We start from the raw sequence: 18140 nt of genomic DNA, 5'->3' as shown, positions 1-18140 counted from the left end.
TAAAGTATTATACGTGATCCCGGCCTGAGCAATTTTTTTAATCATTCCTTCAGAAATTATTCCTTTTAAAACATCTAAGGTTAGTGCTATTTCTGCTACTTTTCGAGCTCCTATTATTTTATTTATTGATTCAGTATAAGATTTGCTGTTGTTAAGCAAATCTGTTGTTGAAATATATAAGCATACAAGTTCTTCTAGCACTTCTACGTCAAACAATGCTTCATGAAAGTTATTATTATTCTTTTTTGGAAGCAAATCTTCAGCTAGCTTTGATAATTTGAACTGTCCTTTTCCTTTTCGATCAGGAAATCGTTTCCGTAGCAAAATTTCAGAATCGGAAAATCCACTAATGATAGATTTAAAATCGTTTATCATGGAATGACGTATTATTGCTTGAAGCAAGTGTTTAGCATCGAATTGAACATTATGAGCAACTAAGACTGACGGTTTAGATGAAATATTAAGAAATTCTTTAAAACTTTCAAGAGCATCTTTTAATGGAATTGTTTGTACCTTTACATTACGCCAAAAAAGATCTTTATTTATAACTTTTAAGCCAGTCACATAAGAAGCATAAGATACCACAGTTTGTGTAGGTTCAATGTATACTGAAAACGTGCGACCTTCTGTTTTTGCAGCAATTTGTAAAATATCCGCAGAGTTCTCAAAACCGGTAGTCTCTAAATCAAAGTAAACTATTTTACAGGAATCGATTGCTATATTTGTCTTGTTTACTTCATTATTGATATCTACACTGTCTGAATTTCCAGCATCTATTTCAAGACCACAGTTTGGCAGGTATTGTATTCCTTCAATTCTTTCTGTTCTTTTCCTTAAATTTTCTCGCATTTTTTTCATTAAATTACGACGACTTTTTGTACTTTGTAATTTTGCTAACTCAGCTCTTCGTGCTCTTTGTTTATCTTGCATTATAGCAAAAGATTCCATATGTTTACCGGGCGAAATACATAATTTAGCTGAAACACGAGGCAAATATTGTTGTCCATCGTTTTTGGCGCAAACAGCACTCGCCCAACGAAAATCAGCTGATTCACTCAAACTATAACATCTATTCTTTGGAGCTTTATGTGCCATAATGTTATTCAAACTTTCGTTCGCTTGACTGCTAGCAGCAACTGAGAATTTTGCTGAGTTATCAGCATATTTTGAAAAAATAGCACATAATGCTGTATATAATTTAGAATCTTTCAATAGTATCGTCTGTTTTTGAGTATTAGTACTGTCATTGGAATCGCGGTGACACCATGCGCCGCAGTTTTCATGTTTGCCAAATACATGATCAGGGATTGTACGTAAAGTACTGGCTAATTCTACACTTTTTCCTTTGTTTTGTGCTACAGCATAGTTAAAACATTTTTTCAAATGAGGAATTACATCACGTTTTTTCATTTCTTTAAATGTTTTCTGCAGTTCGTATAAATCTTTTGAAAAATGTTTTTTAAGATGATTATTATCGGCTAACTTGAATATTGTTTCGTCATTTCCACGACGAACGGCTGCGATTGTAGAACTATCCTCGTCGCCGATCAACACTCGAACGTTTAGACCTGTTTCTTTTAAAATAGTGCTTTCATTTACAAGCTCAGCACCTACATCAGCTTCCATAGCTTTAGCACTTCCATAAAAATTTAATCGGCAATCATGGTCTTTTCTTTCTCGGCCCTTATCGCATAATTTACATTTTCGATTCCGTGTTCTAAAGTCTAGAATTTTTCCAGTCAAAAAACCAATTATGGCACCATAACCATTTAGACTATCATAGCTTCTTCCGTTCCCACGCTTACTCCAGCCCATGTCATAAGAGACGATTATGTTAATAATATTACCTATCGCTGCGTCAAAATTATTTACGTCCAAATTAGTATCTACATTGTTATAATTAGGTGTACAAAGATTTTTTAGAGGAAAAGTGTTTTCTGACGATATTACTGGTGGTAGGACGGACTGCGTAAAGCTCTCTTGCATTGAAATATAAAGATTTGCATCCTTGGATGCAGGTTTTAAAGGTATCAAGTTAGAGTAAATTTCGTGAGCTACTTCGTCTGGCCTATTGACAAAAAAAGAATCAGATTTATTAATACATTATTTTATTATTTTAATACATATACAAATCAGTTTAATAATTATCAATTATTTTATTATTATTAATACATATACAAATCAGTTTAATAATTATCAATTATTTTATTATTATTAATACATATCAATTAAGTTTGATAATTATCAATTACGTATACCTAACATAAGACACATATTATTACATATTATTACACATATGTATAAGACACTTATAGAAAACATATTTTTGTCTTCCTGTTTTTCTATTCAAAATAAAAATGAAAGAACAAAATCTTACAGTTCTTGACAGAGCTTTTCAACATTTTCTATAATTAATCGTCGTTCCTCTTTTGCAGCCTGCTTGCAACTCTCTTTAGCAGCTTCTTCTATTGCAGGTCCAACTTCTCGTTCATATTTTTTGAATAAATTTGGTGTTATAGATGGTATATTCATACAAGCCAGTATTTTATTTACACCCGAGCACCCAACTCCAGCGTATACAGCTCCTGTCATTTATAAGTTAGAAGTTTAAATCAACATATTAATTTTGATAAATTATGTAATAATTAATAAAAATTACATAGATACAATGTTTGCGAATGGAAAAAATGTATTGACTATAACTTACCTAATACAATTTTTGTGTTTACATCACTGTGTTTAGAGTTATCTTTTGATGTATGAATTTTTCCTGTAGCAACATCTGTAAATGTAGAACAATCCCGACAACGTACTTTTAAAATTGAATTTAAACCAAGTCGTCTTTCGTTTACTACATTTTTAAGTGAAAGATCTTTTTCACAGTAACAGCAAGTTAGATTTTTGGCAAGCTCGGACACTTCTACAATACGTCTTCCAACACATAAATGATTGTCTTCTTGACAGGACTTTTTCTTTTTCTTTGCTTCAGACATTGCCGCTAAAGCTTTAAGTCTTTTCTTCAATACTTTTTCTTTCATTAATCTTCCTTTGTAACGTACAACAGACATTTTCGCTTATATTTCTTCTAATTCAAAATAACCTCAATAACCTCAATAATCTCAATAACGCGAGCATCGCGAGCTAACCTCAATGGTATACTGACATTACTGACGCGAGTCGCGAGCATACAGTGTTGCCAGATTGGTAAGACCATACAGGATTGGTTGAAAACGGTACAGTTTAGTCAAAAGTTTTACATAGATAAGTAGAGTTTTCCGTACATTATCGTATGCAGTGTGACCATTATTTTTTACTAATACTGTCGCGATACAACTACCTTAAGCGGTCTGATAGATCATGGCATACTTTCTTTGTAAACTTTTTGAATTTTTGCAATATCTTCAAAATTGAAGAAAATGTAGTACACGAAAATGTGCTGTGACGTCATACCTTTTGAACCGTCATCAAAGAAACTTTAGCAAGCTATAACTTTCTCAAATTTAGGTTTTTTTTTAATTCAAAAAGTACTAAAAATCGGCTTAGATTCTCTACATTAATTATGGATACCGCTTAATAAAAAAAAATGTTAAAACCGAATTTGCACATTGCTTCATCAACATTTTATTTCGCTCATAAAGCTTCTTCTATGAGGAAGAAAAACTAATAAATATTAATAATTATACAACAAATAAAATACAATAGCTTCCTCATAATTAAGAGGAGCTTTGTGAGCGAAATAAAATGTTGATGAAGCAATGTGCAAATTCCTAATTTGCACATTTTTTTACTTTTATATAACTTTCTTATTCTTCAGTCTTTCTACCCCTATTTCATATATAATTCTTTAAGATTTGGTTGATTAGTTCCTGTTTCATATTACTCTATAACGTCATAGTATAAATATACACAGTAGAGACACTGAATTTTTTTAGTGGTACTCAATTTCCAGTGCGCATGCATCCTGCCAGGAATATAGCCCGTATATATGACAAAGAGAAAGATACTTCTCTCTTTTTCTCTCTTAAGCGTTCGTGCAGCCCAGAAGATGGCGGCGAGTCATGTGACCTGGGACCCACTACATCAAAGGTGCCAACACTCACATAGTTATTTAAGACCGTCTTAAGTTCAATCTTAAGATGTCATGAACCAATCACAGAGCCGTATTAGCGTCTTAAGACATTACTTAAGACGATCTTGAAGACTATGAATACCGGCCTCAGTGTCACTACTGTATGTACTTAAGGTGAAATTTCATGGGCAGTGAAAAGCCAGCAGCAGATCGTACTGATTGACTACAAAATAGAGAAGTTCTAGAAACTCGAGAATCTCTCTATTTTGTAGCCAATCAGTACGATCTGCTGGCCGGTGCCGTTACATGCGGCGTAACTTGCGGGACTTGCGTAAGCGTAACTTTCCACCGACCAATCACATCGTCTCATTTCAGTATCAGCTTTCGCCTAGTTATTTTACGCTCTTTACGCTATTGTCGTTACGCTGAATCCAATTTCTGGCGGAAGAAACGCTGATGTATGATGTGTAGAAATAATTGCGTGTTCAATATCGTCCGAGATCAAAACATGTTGGTACAAGGAAGGGCATTTTCATGCACATCTAAAAATTTTTAATACAAAGCAATTATAATAAAAGATGTTTTTCCTCCCGTTTATTTCTTTGACGATAATAACTTTACACGTCGAAATATGTATATCGCTATACAATAATATTGCTGCCTTATTTTCAGGACCGTTGCACACTGCTGATTACGCTTTGGATGTATATGTATCCTGGCAAACTCTCGCAGCCAAAAATAAGTCAATGCGATTTAATCTATTCAAAAATATTAATTTAATATAGCAACGATTGAAGTCTCTGGAAGTTTATTCTCTCAATGACGATTATACTATATGTACCGTGCGTCTTTCGTCGAATTTATTAATCTGCTTAATATGAGTGGAAGCTGAAAAGACCGACGAGCCTTTCTCTTTTTCATTGACGATGGAAATAGATTAATAAATCAGCGATTATGTGTACAGTGAATAGTTGTCAATTGAAACTTTCTATTTTAATAATATTAGAATTTTTGCTAGGGGTATGTTTGCATGTGTGCATGTGTATGCATTGCGTGTTTACGCAAGTATCCCAGTAAGCAAGGAACATTAAATTTACGTTTAGAAATATTGACTTTATGTGTATTTTTTAAACGTTTTTTAATAATATTATACACATATTTGAAAAATATTATTTCGTAATATGATTTTTCTGAATGTTGTTAAAATATTTTAAAAACGTTACAGAAAATATTTTTCAAATGTTACTCTGACATTTATTTGAGATTAATGCAACAGTTCAAAATTCCTTGTAATTTGAACTTGGAAATAACGTTGGTAGTATATTAATTTTCTGTTGTTAGAATGTTATTGTTTTATATTGTGCGCAACGCTTATCGCGACAGCCATGATGCGTACATTATTATCCTACGATGCGTGAGTGCGTATACATGCGTGTGGATCGAGCAGTGCGGAGTGCTCTTTATTTACAGTATATTATTTATATATAAGTATAAGTATAAACTATTATATTCTAAAAATTGTATATTAATAATAAGAACTCTCAATTAACCATACGTAGTGCTATGAATAGTTGATATGATGATCATAACCTATAATTTAGGTTAACTATAAATAATTCGTTCTTTGGATGGAATTATTTGCTATTTTCTTGCAATTTACTGCCAATTATTTTCAGCTGTTTGAGCACGTCAAGATCATGAGCAGAGACGCACGCTTGTCGCGACAGCCAATCGGAAGCAGTAATAGTTCTGGAGACTGTAGTGGCATTATCTTACATACGTATGATGCGTGAGTGTGTCATATATACGTACGTTTGTGCTTGTGCTGTCGAGCGCTTATTTTAATTGTATACAACATTTTTATATGGGTAAGTAATTAATATATTCTAAAACTTGCATATTAATATGATAAGAACTTAATTATCTATATGTGCCCTGTAAATAGGTAGCTGGTGATTCAAGATGTATTTTTCGACCTATATAAGAGATCGAGAGATTTGCAGAAGAAAAGAAATATACCAAAGTATTAAAGATCGAACATATTCTTAATGTAATCGGGCCACGAGGCTGATTGCTACGTGCCTGCTGTCAGTCTCGTGGCACGGATTCGATCCGCACAAGGTTGTCGATCACGCCGTCCCGCGTGGTCGATCACGCGTCGATGCCGCCCCACGATAATTGTGCCCACAGCGCAACTCCGTCAATCATCGGACCAATCAGAGAACGCCGCGTTCCGGATCTCGCCTTCGTTTCCGTCCCTCGAGTCGATGCTCGGCAAGATCTCTGTCTCGCGTTTGCGGCAGACTACCGACGCCTCAAGATTTCGGAGCGATTCAAACCACGACAGTGTTTGTGAAATTCACGGAATCTCTGGTCGAGCACAAAACACAAAGCTACTAACCGTGGCTCGATTGAGGACGACGTATCCTTATCATTCTGGCGGAAATCCACGCCGAACATTCTCTAGACTTGCCCTTGGACACATGAAAGATATCGTCAAGGTTCGTTAATGTTATGATTTCGATAGCACCAATTAAACAGTAACTTTCTATAAAATCTCAATTTTGGCGATATACATATGTAAATAATAACGTATATAAAACTCGTATAATATCCATCAAAAAGATTTGTTGAAGAAGTATCGCTTTAATACATCATTGTGTTTGCATGTATCACCGAAATAATAATTTAGTGTAAAATTAGATATATCAAACGATCAATTCAAACAAGACCAATAACAATGTTTATTAATCTGTTATTAATGTGTTCTATTTTATATTAGTCTTTCATCGAAACATATATTTAGAAATGCATATACATATATTTTACTGCTTTTACTTAATCTGTGATGCGTGGACTACAATACATTTGCAATTAACATATTATTTTGAATGTTATCGGTTTTAGTCATGAACTGCATTGTGTTCATTTTAAAGTATTTTATATGTGCTGTATTCCAGAATTCACTGCCAGCGCTGAAAATCTATATAGTATACGTTACGAATACTATAGATTTTCAGCGCTGGCAGTGAATTCTGGAACACAGTCATAGTAAATTATATACATAAAAATGACATTGCTGTGTAATTTATCTTTATTTCTTTTTTTTCCAGAAATTGTTATATTATATAAAAGGTGACTTATAGAAAGTAAGTACATATATGTACAGTTTATAATAATTTTTGACTTTTTATTTATTTCTATATTTATTTATACAAATGTATTATTACACTTTAAGGTGTATAAATAAACTAAGCATACTTTGTATGTTGGGGAAGGCAAGGAATATATCTCAACAATTATGGCAGATGAAGAAGCAGGTCAGTCAAAAAGGGTAAGATGTGTTTCTCTCCTTCTGTTTCAAACACACACGCACACACACACACACACACACACACACGCGCACGCACGCACGCACGCATGCACATAACAGATTGGAAAGTGTGATTCGGTTTTGGTGACTTCTTCTCATTAATAATTTATAACAGTTATACATCCTTTTCAACAACGATAACAGTAATGAATTACTTTTCAAATATAGCTTCCTTAACTTCGTACATATATTTTTATTTATTACAAATTGGTAGAAATTTTATATAATAATTTTACATTTATTATTTTTAGTTTTATAAAAATTGTCATGATGAGAAATATTTAAAAAAAATTATACGTAAAAATATTCGAAAAAATGTTAAACAAAATAGAGTAAAATATGTTCACATAAAGGAAATATGTGAAAATACAGTTACTTCAGTTGCCACAGTAACTTTGGAACAAACATCGACGAAACAACTTACGAAACAACTTACGAATCTTCAAAATACAATGGAAATTAGTAACATAACAAATAACTCCTCATTCAATGTAGCTCAGTCTGTGTGTCAAGATTCTGATTCATCACTGGAGACATTTAAAGACCATTTTAGATGTTGGGCAATTGGGCATCATATTGCACAAAATGCTATGACAGATTTATTAAAAATAATTAAATCAGATTTAAAATTAAATTCATTACCTTCTGATGCACGAACCATTTTTAAGACCGAAAATGTTGGTAACAAAATAATAAATCTACCTCCTGGGAAGTATTATCAGTTTGGATTAAAGGCAAAGTTATTGTTGAAATTAATTCAAAATAATGAAATTAATTCAGAAAATTTTAAAATTGATGAGATTAATATATCAGTTAATATTGACGGACTTCCTCTTACAAAGAGCAGTAATAGCCAATTTTGGCCTATTTTGGTAAAAATTGATGAGTTGAAAATGGTGGAACCATTTCCGATAGGTGTTTATCATGGGGAAAAGAAACCTCATAATTGTAACATTTTTTTACGTAGGTTTGTTGACGAAATAAAAATATTACAAAAAGATGGTTTACATGTAGGTAATAGGATTCTACCAGTAAAAATTAGTAAAATTCTTTGTGATGCTCCTGCAAAAGCATTTGTATTATGTGTAAAAAACTTTAATTCTTATCATGGCTGTACTAAATGTTGGGCCGAAGGAGTATTTCAAAAGAATAGAATAACTTTCCCAGAATTGAATTCCAAATTAAGAACGAACGAAGAATTCTATTCTAAATCTGATGAAGATTATCATAAAGAAACATCTATTTTATGTGAATTAAAAATTTATTTTATTACAAGTGTACCATTAGATTATATGCATTTGGTTTTATTAGGTATTATGAAACGCTTATTAGGATTTTAGGTTAAGGGAAATCAGGAAGTTCGTTTATTAAAAGAAGATATTAATGTTATTAATGAAAAATTACAGTTAGTGTACAAGTCAATTCCCTATGAATTTTCAAGAAAACCTAGGCCAATAACAGAATTTGAAAGATGGAAAGCTACTGAATTTAGGTCCTTTTTATTGTATTACGGTCCGTGGCTTATGAAACCATTTTTAAAAACTGATTATTTTCAGCATTTTCTTTCCTTGCACTGTGCAATTAGGATTTTAATATGTGACGATTTGATAAGAAAATATATTGATTACGCACACGAGTTATTGGTATATTTTGTAACAAATTTTGGCGATTTATACGGTGACGAATATGTGAATCATAATATTCATAACCTTATACACTTAACATTAGATGTGAAAAACTTTGGTTCATTAAATAAATTTAGTTGCTTTCCTTTTGAAAATTATATGCATAAAATCAAAATGATGATAAAAACATCTAATAAACCATTATCACAGTTTATAAAAAGAGTACACGAATTTGATAAATATGCTTCTCAGAAGGTAGAAGAAAAAATTTTTCTCAAAAGAAATGGTTTTCTTTTCATGAACAATAAACAAGTAGAAAGGTTTTCAGCCATCGAGTATAAAGGTTTTAGAATAGAAATTAAAGAACCCAATTGTAATTTTCTTTTAAAAAATAATAAAGCTATACAAGTAATTGATATTTTTCAAATGGATAACATATTTCATATTAAATATAAAAATGTTTCTCTTACACCTTACTTTGATAATCCAATGGATAGTACTGTATTTTGGTGCGGTTTGTCTGAAGTGACTGATGAAGAAGTATACATAACTACTGTTGATGAAATATTACGAAAAGCTTTTAAAATAGAAAATTGTTTTTTATCGATACTACACACAGACTGATGTCAAAGGTAAAAATACTACTTGCTTTTATTTGCTTAATATTGGAACTTTGTATAATAAAAACGTTTCAATTTTTATATTGAAGAACTTAATATTTGTAATTTATATTAAGCTGAAATGATTAAACACTTACCAACTGTTTCACATTTACTGATTTAAAAAAAGCAAAAAGAAATAAAGAAAATACATTTTCTTCACTAAATATAGTCTATTTTTCAGTACGCAGTGGTGGAATTTGACGATTCCGATTTTTCTGTTGTTCCAACAATTTGGTTGGAGGAACCCAATTATTGCTACTGGCCTGAAGGGATAAGAAATATCAGGACTCTAATAATTAGAGAAATTCCAATAAAAAGTAGTTGGAATAAATATGAGTGCCATATATTGAGTAAACATAATAAGTAAATAAATATATAGATTACTACAAAGATATTTGTATTATGGCATGCTTATGGTATTTATAAGAAAATATTCTTGAGTGGACGATACTTCTATAAATATTGAATATATGCCTGAAATTTATTAAAATATACATTAATTTCTTATTTTTAAACCATCTAATAGTATGCGTATTAGCGTATGTATCAGTGTAATTTCGATTATTGTATTAAAATATGAATACAAATATAATATAATACAGTTTTATATTATTATAATATATTATTATAGTATAATATAATACAGTTTTTTATTATTGTAAATACGTAATAACGATTTAGTCTATTTTCAGATACTTATGAATCAGCTTTAAAAGCTGAAAAAGAAGCAGTAGCTTCGTCACAATCCGAAACTGAATCTAAAAGAAAAAGAAAACGAACTAAATTCACAGATTATGTTGATGTTCCTGAACCTCCTAGAATGAACCGTTTATGTGAATCAGATACAGCAGGTTAGCTTTTAATCCTAATAACACAAGCATATATTTGTCCAAATATATTATTGGAAATCATTTATTTTTACAAATTTTTATTTTAAGACAGTGGTGAGATATACTGTGCGTACTAACATTTCCGGAACAGCAAATTATCTCAGAAAATATTAATTTATTAGAAAAATGTTTTAGATAAAAGTTGAAGGGTTTAAAGGGAGCCAATAGATGATATTAGATTTTGGATTCGAGGCCCATGTTGGGCCCAGTAAGGTTCAAGTTAAATTTTTTAAATAAAAACCCTTATTTTTTATTTCATCTCCTTTTTCTACTAATTAATTTGAACAACTTTTGTCTGAAACATTTTTTTATTTGTCTGATACTTTTTGAGATATTTAAAGTTTTAAAGAAAACTTGGTATAGACATCTCTTTGGAACTTTTTTGTATAAACAAGTATTTAAAAAAGTTAGGATACTATTGCAACAGAATATTCTTAAGATCAAATCAAGTCAAAAAGTCCTATACCACCTTGATAGTGCACATTTGTTTATTGATCTTAAAATCTGTGCTCTAAATTTTTCATTATTATAATAATGCTTTACGTTACAAATTTCAATAACATGTAGCTCTCTGAAATACTTATTACACAGGTATTTTGTTTCAAATTTTTTGAAAGGAGTATTAATTGATGTTTACTTATTCAGAAAATAGTATAATTTACAATATTTCATAATAATTATGTGATGTAATTATCTTCTGTGAACATACACAATGACAGTGAAAAGGGTTGAAAACTTCTGACACATTTATAATAAATAAAACTTTATATTTTTTACGTAAAACTAAATATCACATGCGCTATATTTAGCTTTTTCCTTTTCTAAAAGAGTCACATTAATATTATACTCATTATTAAACTTTTGATACACACAACTGTCAAAATATGCAATGACAGCCGCTCACGAAATAAGCACAAGAGAACCAATCAAAATTACGGAAAAACAACAATAATAAACTTTAATAAATTCGAGTATCGACTTTATATGCCTTTTTTTAGAAATATAAACGGATTTATTTATTTTCAGGCTCATCACAAGAGAACGAAAATACTACAGTAAACTCATCACAAGAGAATGAAAATACTACAGTAAAAGTTGTTCATGATGACAATAGTAAGTAAGAAGAATTATAAGCATTTTTTAGCAAAAACGTACAAAATTCAGTCATTTATTTAATTGTATAATTTGTAGGGAATGTTACAATAACTGAACACAATATGGATAATATACCTGTACTTTTCGAAGATAACATAGCTTTAATAACTTTGATAAACGACCTTAAAATGATACTATCAGGTATTGAAGCCAAAGTGACAAATATAAAAGAAAAACAGGAACAATCACTATCTCAAATTCAAGAAACTACAAATTTGATTTTGGCAAAGATAAACAGTGAGCAATATTCTAAGGAAAGTATTGTACAAGATACAAAAATTGGACAATATCTCCCCTTATCTTCCATTGACAATTTTCTGACTTTTGAAGATATGCTAAAAACTGATCAAGAAGCTTTCATGCAAGTTGTAAGTAAAGCTGCTTATCACAATTATAATTAATTCTATAAACATTTACAAATAACATTTCTGGTTAGTAGTTACATAATCGTAGTAGATATAAATTTACACAATAAAATCAGACTTTGAAAATTTAAGAATTAAGAGAAAAGACTGTAAGAGATATCTCTTCTCCCTCCCTCTTTCTCTCTCCCTCCCTTTTTTTCCCTCTTTTTCCCTTTTTCTCCAAGAGTAATAAATATAATATTTGCAATTTAGAGTCGACAAAGAGATCACCAGGACTTGTAATTTTTACCGATTTTTTGGTATTATTTTCAATGTAGTGCCTATAGCAAAGATAGTAATTGCGCATTATCTGTATCTACTATGTTTATAGTTATTTTGATTGTGGCGTAACATGCATATATTTTTTTGTTTATGACAATTTATTAGATGAAAAAATAGATGAAAAACTCTAAAAGTATCAGTAACATACAGACAAAATCATCCAAACGCCATATCAAATAAGTACTAACGCATTCACACTACATTGTTCAAGTCTTTTATGCATATAGATCTTTTATATATAAATGTGTGTTGCTTTGTTTTACCATATTTAGCAGAAAGTTTAAGTATTTATATATAAAAATCTTTTTGCAAACTTTTCAAATATTTTTAAGCTTTTAAATTTAATTGAAGTAGTACAGTAATATTTTTTTACAATTTTCTTTAACGGAGCAAACATACTGATAATATATAAAAGTTGTACAATTTTTGTAAACAGATAAATATTTACACTGACAGCTCGAGATCTTTACTTTGAAATTTTTTAATTATTTTTGTGATATATTTAGCAAATGCTCTAATTGATTTACACCTATTTTTACTATGTAAAAGCATTTGTAATTCTATGCAACCAATACGATATATGTAAACTTTCTAAAAGAAGGTAGAATTTTGTCGGTAAAGTTTTCAAATATAGTATGTCCTTCAAAAATTAATATATTATATATATAAAGAAAATTGTAAAAAAATATTACTGAACCACTTCAATTAAATTTAAAAGCTTAAAAATATATGAAAAGTTTGCAAAAAGATTTTTATATATAAATACTTAAACTTTCTGCTAAATATGGTAAAACAAAGCAACACACATTTATATATAGAAGATCTATATGCATAAAAGACTTGAACAATGTAGTGTGAATGCGTTAGTAGTTATTTGATATGGAAATGCATATATATAGGTATATATATATATATATAATATATATATATATATATATATATGCATTTGTATTAATTATCTCTATAATGTATTCAACTGTATGTTTTATGTATAAAACGATCAAATAAAGTCTTGAGTCCTTTAATATGTTCTATAATATCCTATAATATGTGTTATTATATTTTAAAAGTCTTCTGAATTATTTTCTTTGCAATTTATAATAATAAACTGCATTATATAGAATTACAAGTATAAATTTTTCAGGTGAACAAGGTTATGTTAATTGAAGGGAAACATGAAAAGGATTTTATTAGAAGAAGTTTGAGTGTTACATTTTCTGATGACTTAGCCTCCATGTGTTCATGGACTGGCCAAAAAAATAATTATAAAATTGGAGATACGCACACAATTCTGATCATTAAAAGTAAGTATTAAAAATAATTTTTTAAGAGATATATATATATATATATATATATATATATATATATTACCTGCAGTATTAAATGTTGTTTTTGTCTCAGAATTTATTAAAATTGTCTTCTATTTTTTTTGTGGCAATCATCGTTAAAAAGCAGGACACACACACGTTAAAAATTCTTACGAAATAAAAGAAAAATATATATCCATAAACTAATACTTTTGATCGTTTTAGTACATATATAAATTATTCCGGAAACTTTTGTGTTATTTCAATAATTATCATAAGTTTTAATTAACATTAATTATTTCTTTCATCTAACAATAAACTGTATTGAATTTTTCTTATTCCAGAAGCTTTTAGAGCAATATTTCCTCGGAGTACAGAAAAAGATTTTGAACACTTTGTAATGGAGTGGTTCAGATTTGCAAACGTCCGCAAGGAAAGAAAAAAACATTAAAAAGGTAATGTAATGTATTTCGGTATATACTCTCCATAAAATAAAATCATTATAGTTTGCCGCGTTATAATTTATAAGTAACTTTTTCACTAATTTAATTCTACTTTTATTTTTCAGGAAGTGATAAATATATTATCTTACTTGCGTTGATATATTATTATTATATTATTATAGTTATTAGTATATTAGTTAGTATTAGATAGTATATTATTATAGTATAGTATTATTATAGTAACAAAATAAGGGGTTTGATCTCGACTTAGTATGCATCCCGCATATACAGTCCTCGTTTAACTTGTTTCACTGTAAGGGATTGATTAAGAGGAAGTAAATGGTTTAAGGATTCGATCTCGACTCAGTCTGCATCCCGCATATACAGAGTCCTCGTTTAACTTGTTTCACTGTGAGGGATTGATTAAGAGGAAGTAAATGGTTTAAGGATTCGTGGTTTAAGAATCCAAAAGTTTAAGGATTAAAAAACCTGTATGTGGTTTAATAATCCGTCTCCGATTGTTTGTATCCGTATTCGATTTTTTTATTTGAAAGATGAGTTTTATCCTAAAACCTTCCATTAGGATCAGTGACCTTCACCAAAGATATTATATTGTGATAAACTGAAAATGTAATATATAGTATATATTATTTCTATATAAATAAAACTTTTTTTATGATAATTAGTGAATTATTCCCCAATGCAGATTAGTATATAACAGGCCTGGGCAAATTCGAGCTCCGGAGCCACGACACTTCCCTACTTTCCGTGGATAGAAAAAAAGTGTCGTGGTTCTGGAGTTCAAAGTTGCCCAAGCCTGGTCTATAAAAGCAATCTAAATATTAATTAGATAATAAATATTGAGATATTTTATTACTATTGCATATTTATTGAAAACATGTTGCCTGTAATAGAAATAAAACATCAGTAAGAACTTTAAATAAATGTTAAAATTAATATTACGGTAATCTTAATATAATATTGTAATAAAGTTGATAGTACATTTAAATTTTTATCTCAAAAACATTGCAGGAATGATAGAAAAACGTTAGCACAATGTTATTTGCAACGTTATGGCACTCCCATTTCAACATTACTGAAATTTCGGAATCGTGGTCAAAGTATGTTCATAATGATGTTCTATACAACATTAAGAACTACATATTTAACAACATTACAAGTTATAGAATATCGTTGCAATAACATTGTAATAATGATTTTTTGCTTACTGGGATGTATAATATGATTCGGTTGATGTACATATTAAAAGTCTACATTATGTTTTAGAGCAAAAGAACGATGCCTTAAACCATATTAAAAACGATAGAAATTTATGTGCAGTTGATAAGACATTTACGATAGGATCCCAAGTATTTTGTAACGTGAGTTTCTAATGGAGTATCGTAAATAAACGATTCACTAAGCATATTAAAAATGATAGAAACTGATGTGCAGCTGATAAGACATTTACAATAGGATCCCAAGTATTTTGTAACGTAAATTTCTGATAGAGTATCGTAAATAAACGATTCACTATAACCATATTAAAAACAATAAGAAATTTTTTATCGTTTTCTATCGTTGGCGGTTATCAGGGTGACTACGTTTACACGACCCAATTTACGCCGAAGTTATAACATATGTCGTGTAAATGCTCTTTTACGACGAAGTTACTACGCGTAGTAACTTTATTGTAAAAGAGCGTTTACACAGCATCTAAAGTCAGATAGTTACAACATTGATGTTATAACTTTGACGTAAATCGGACCGTGTAAACACTGTAAACGTAGTCAATGTTGATATCGAGATGCGAATGCAGAGCTGATGAGATCTTCGAGATGAGCGAATTGCCGCTGCGCAATTCCCTGAAGAATCTAGAATAATCTGCGTCGATTAATTTCCAGATTTCCACCGATAAATACATTAGATTTGAATTAAATAACTGATTACTTTATAGATTAAACTAAATCGCCATTTACGGTCCGCGCTGGATCTTGGGTAGCCTAATTATTACATATATATATGGTTCCATGTCAACCGGGACAGGGCCGTCTCCAAAATTCTATTGAACCGATTAAAATGGTTTAGGGCTTAAAATCTTTGTTTTTGTGTGCTCTACCAAATACAGTGTGGTACTTTTGAAAATTCAATATGGCGGTCAAAATATGGCGCTTCATATATGAGTTAAAAACACAAATCATATGATTAAATTGTTGTTTCTAATGGAAAAAAGAGGATACATAGCTTGTGAGTAGATAGCACTAAGATTTGGATGTCTCTCAAAAAAATAAAAAGAGCGGATCCAATATGGCGGACTGATTTTTTTAAAATTCATCGGATTCACTTGAAACTCGTTACTCGGGGGTTTTTGGGGTCGCTGATTACGAAATTGAAGTCAGTTTAGAGAAATTCAAAATGGCGGATCCAATATGCGACTAATTTTTTTTTAATTTATCGGATTCACTTGAAACACGTTACTCGGGAGTTTTTGGGGTCGCTGATTACGAATCTAACGGTGAACTAACTTTTAACCAACACTAAATCTTCTTTGTCACTACATTAAACCTACTTTGATCCTACATAGAACCTATTTTGTCTTACAATGAACCTATTTTTCCTTACATTGGACCTATATTCTACCCTAGGAGCGGTGAGCGTCGAGCGGACTGAGTCTCGTTTTAAACAGTTCAGCCTAGAGTTACGAAACCCTGAAAACAAAAGACGATCAGCAAATCATCATTTCATTAACATTCCATTTTGTTGAGGTGGCCGCTCTGGACGGTCTGGACGACAGCGCTCGGGACGACAACGCTCGAGACGGCAGCGCATACGCCATCTAATTTCATTAGATCCGGTTTCGTTCTACTCGCCCTCAGAGAGAGACGTCCCGCGTGCACGCGTGCCTTAATTGTTACGATCCGCTATTACATTCTTTATATCAGTCTATTGCATCAGTCTTGTGCATAACGTATCGTATCAGCCTATTACTGTATCTGTTCAATAAGAATACGTCAAATACATTCGTTCGTAACCAAAGTTGGTTGGATTATTACATCTTGCCTTTGCTGGCTGGATTGTCGATTACATCTTGCCTTTGCTGGCTGGATTATGCATTACATCTTGCCTTCGTTGGTTGGATTATTACATCTTGCCTTTGTTGGATATATAGGATCCGCCATTTTGAATTTCTCTAAACTGACTTTAATTTCGTAATCAGCGACCCCAAAAACCCCCGAGTAACGAGTTTCAAGTGAATCTGATGAATTTAAGAAAAATTTGTCCGCCATATTGGATCCGCTATTTTTATTTTTTTGAGAGACATCCAAATCTTAGTGCTATCTACTCACAAGCTATGTATCCTCTTTTTTCCATTAGAAACAACAATTTAATCATATGATTTGTGTTTTTAACTCATATTTTGACCGCCATATTGAATTTTCAAAAGTACCACACTGTATTTAATAGAGCACACAAAAACAAAGATTTTAAGCCCTAAACCATTTTAATCGGTTCAATCGAATTTTGGAGACGGCCCTGTCCCGGTTGACATGGAACGTCCCGGATATATAATTTTTTTTGTGTATTACAAATATCTTTTCCAACATTAGTAAACTGCGTGCCTACTACTCTTATTAGATTTATCAGACTTATAACAGTTCCCGTTGAAGTGAAATTCCCTCCCCCCCCCCCCGTAATTAAACCGATTCGATTTAACTATCTAAAATCTAAATAACCGTAAAGAAACCCTGGCTGAGGTAATTGTGGCGGTCAGCTGTCCGCCTGCCGCCACGTGCGCGCGACCGTACATACGCTACACGAATAGTATGACGGGAGGCGCGCGGCGCGCAGCACGGATAGTAGCGTAATATCGATCGGCGCGCGGCATGAGATCGACCGGCGGAATAGTTCGGCGCGCACCGCTGCGCGGCG

The 18140-nt window shown here is 31.2% G+C and overlaps 2 protein-coding genes across 10 annotated transcripts; one reads left to right on the top strand and one right to left on the bottom strand.

Moving 5' to 3' along the window:
• Nucleotides 1-95: 95 nt before the first annotated feature.
• LOC139820877 (uncharacterized) lies at nucleotides 96-3339 on the bottom strand. Its single transcript, XM_071791465.1, has 4 exons — nucleotides 2708-3339; nucleotides 2378-2585; nucleotides 187-2068; nucleotides 96-110 (listed from the first exon to the last, which is right to left on the bottom strand). Exons 1-4 carry the CDS (start codon nucleotides 3066-3068, stop codon nucleotides 96-98), a joined length of 2466 nt encoding a protein of 821 aa, XP_071647566.1. The 5' UTR covers nucleotides 3069-3339.
• Nucleotides 3340-4293: 954 nt separating this feature from the next.
• Nucleotides 4294-14892, top strand: LOC139821010 (uncharacterized). Of its 9 annotated transcripts, none has more exons than XM_071791701.1 (11): nucleotides 5454-5937; nucleotides 6015-6570; nucleotides 7183-7218; nucleotides 7308-7389; nucleotides 9911-10079; nucleotides 10422-10580; nucleotides 11646-11732; nucleotides 11916-12142; nucleotides 13605-13764; nucleotides 14112-14222; nucleotides 14336-14892. In XM_071791701.1, the coding sequence occupies exons 4-10, from the start codon at nucleotides 7336-7338 to the stop codon at nucleotides 14216-14218; spliced, it is 963 nt and encodes a 320-aa protein (XP_071647802.1). In that variant the 5' UTR covers nucleotides 5454-5937; nucleotides 6015-6570; nucleotides 7183-7218; nucleotides 7308-7335; the 3' UTR covers nucleotides 14219-14222; nucleotides 14336-14892. The 9 variants fall into 9 exon arrangements, with proteins under 9 accessions (XP_071647798.1, XP_071647795.1, XP_071647797.1 ...); XM_071791698.1 differs by having other exon boundaries at nucleotides 5458-5937; nucleotides 11811-12142; XM_071791699.1 differs by having other exon boundaries at nucleotides 5460-5937; nucleotides 7308-7403; nucleotides 11811-12142.
• Nucleotides 14893-18140: the final 3248 nt, after the last annotated feature.

The sequence above is a fragment of the Temnothorax longispinosus genome, chromosome 10 (genome assembly GCF_030848805.1).
Source record: "Temnothorax longispinosus isolate EJ_2023e chromosome 10, Tlon_JGU_v1, whole genome shotgun sequence".
Classification (NCBI taxonomy): Eukaryota; Metazoa; Arthropoda; class Insecta; order Hymenoptera; family Formicidae; genus Temnothorax; species Temnothorax longispinosus.
Note: the sequence above shows the minus strand (reverse complement) of the source record. Positions and strands in the feature narration are given on the sequence as shown.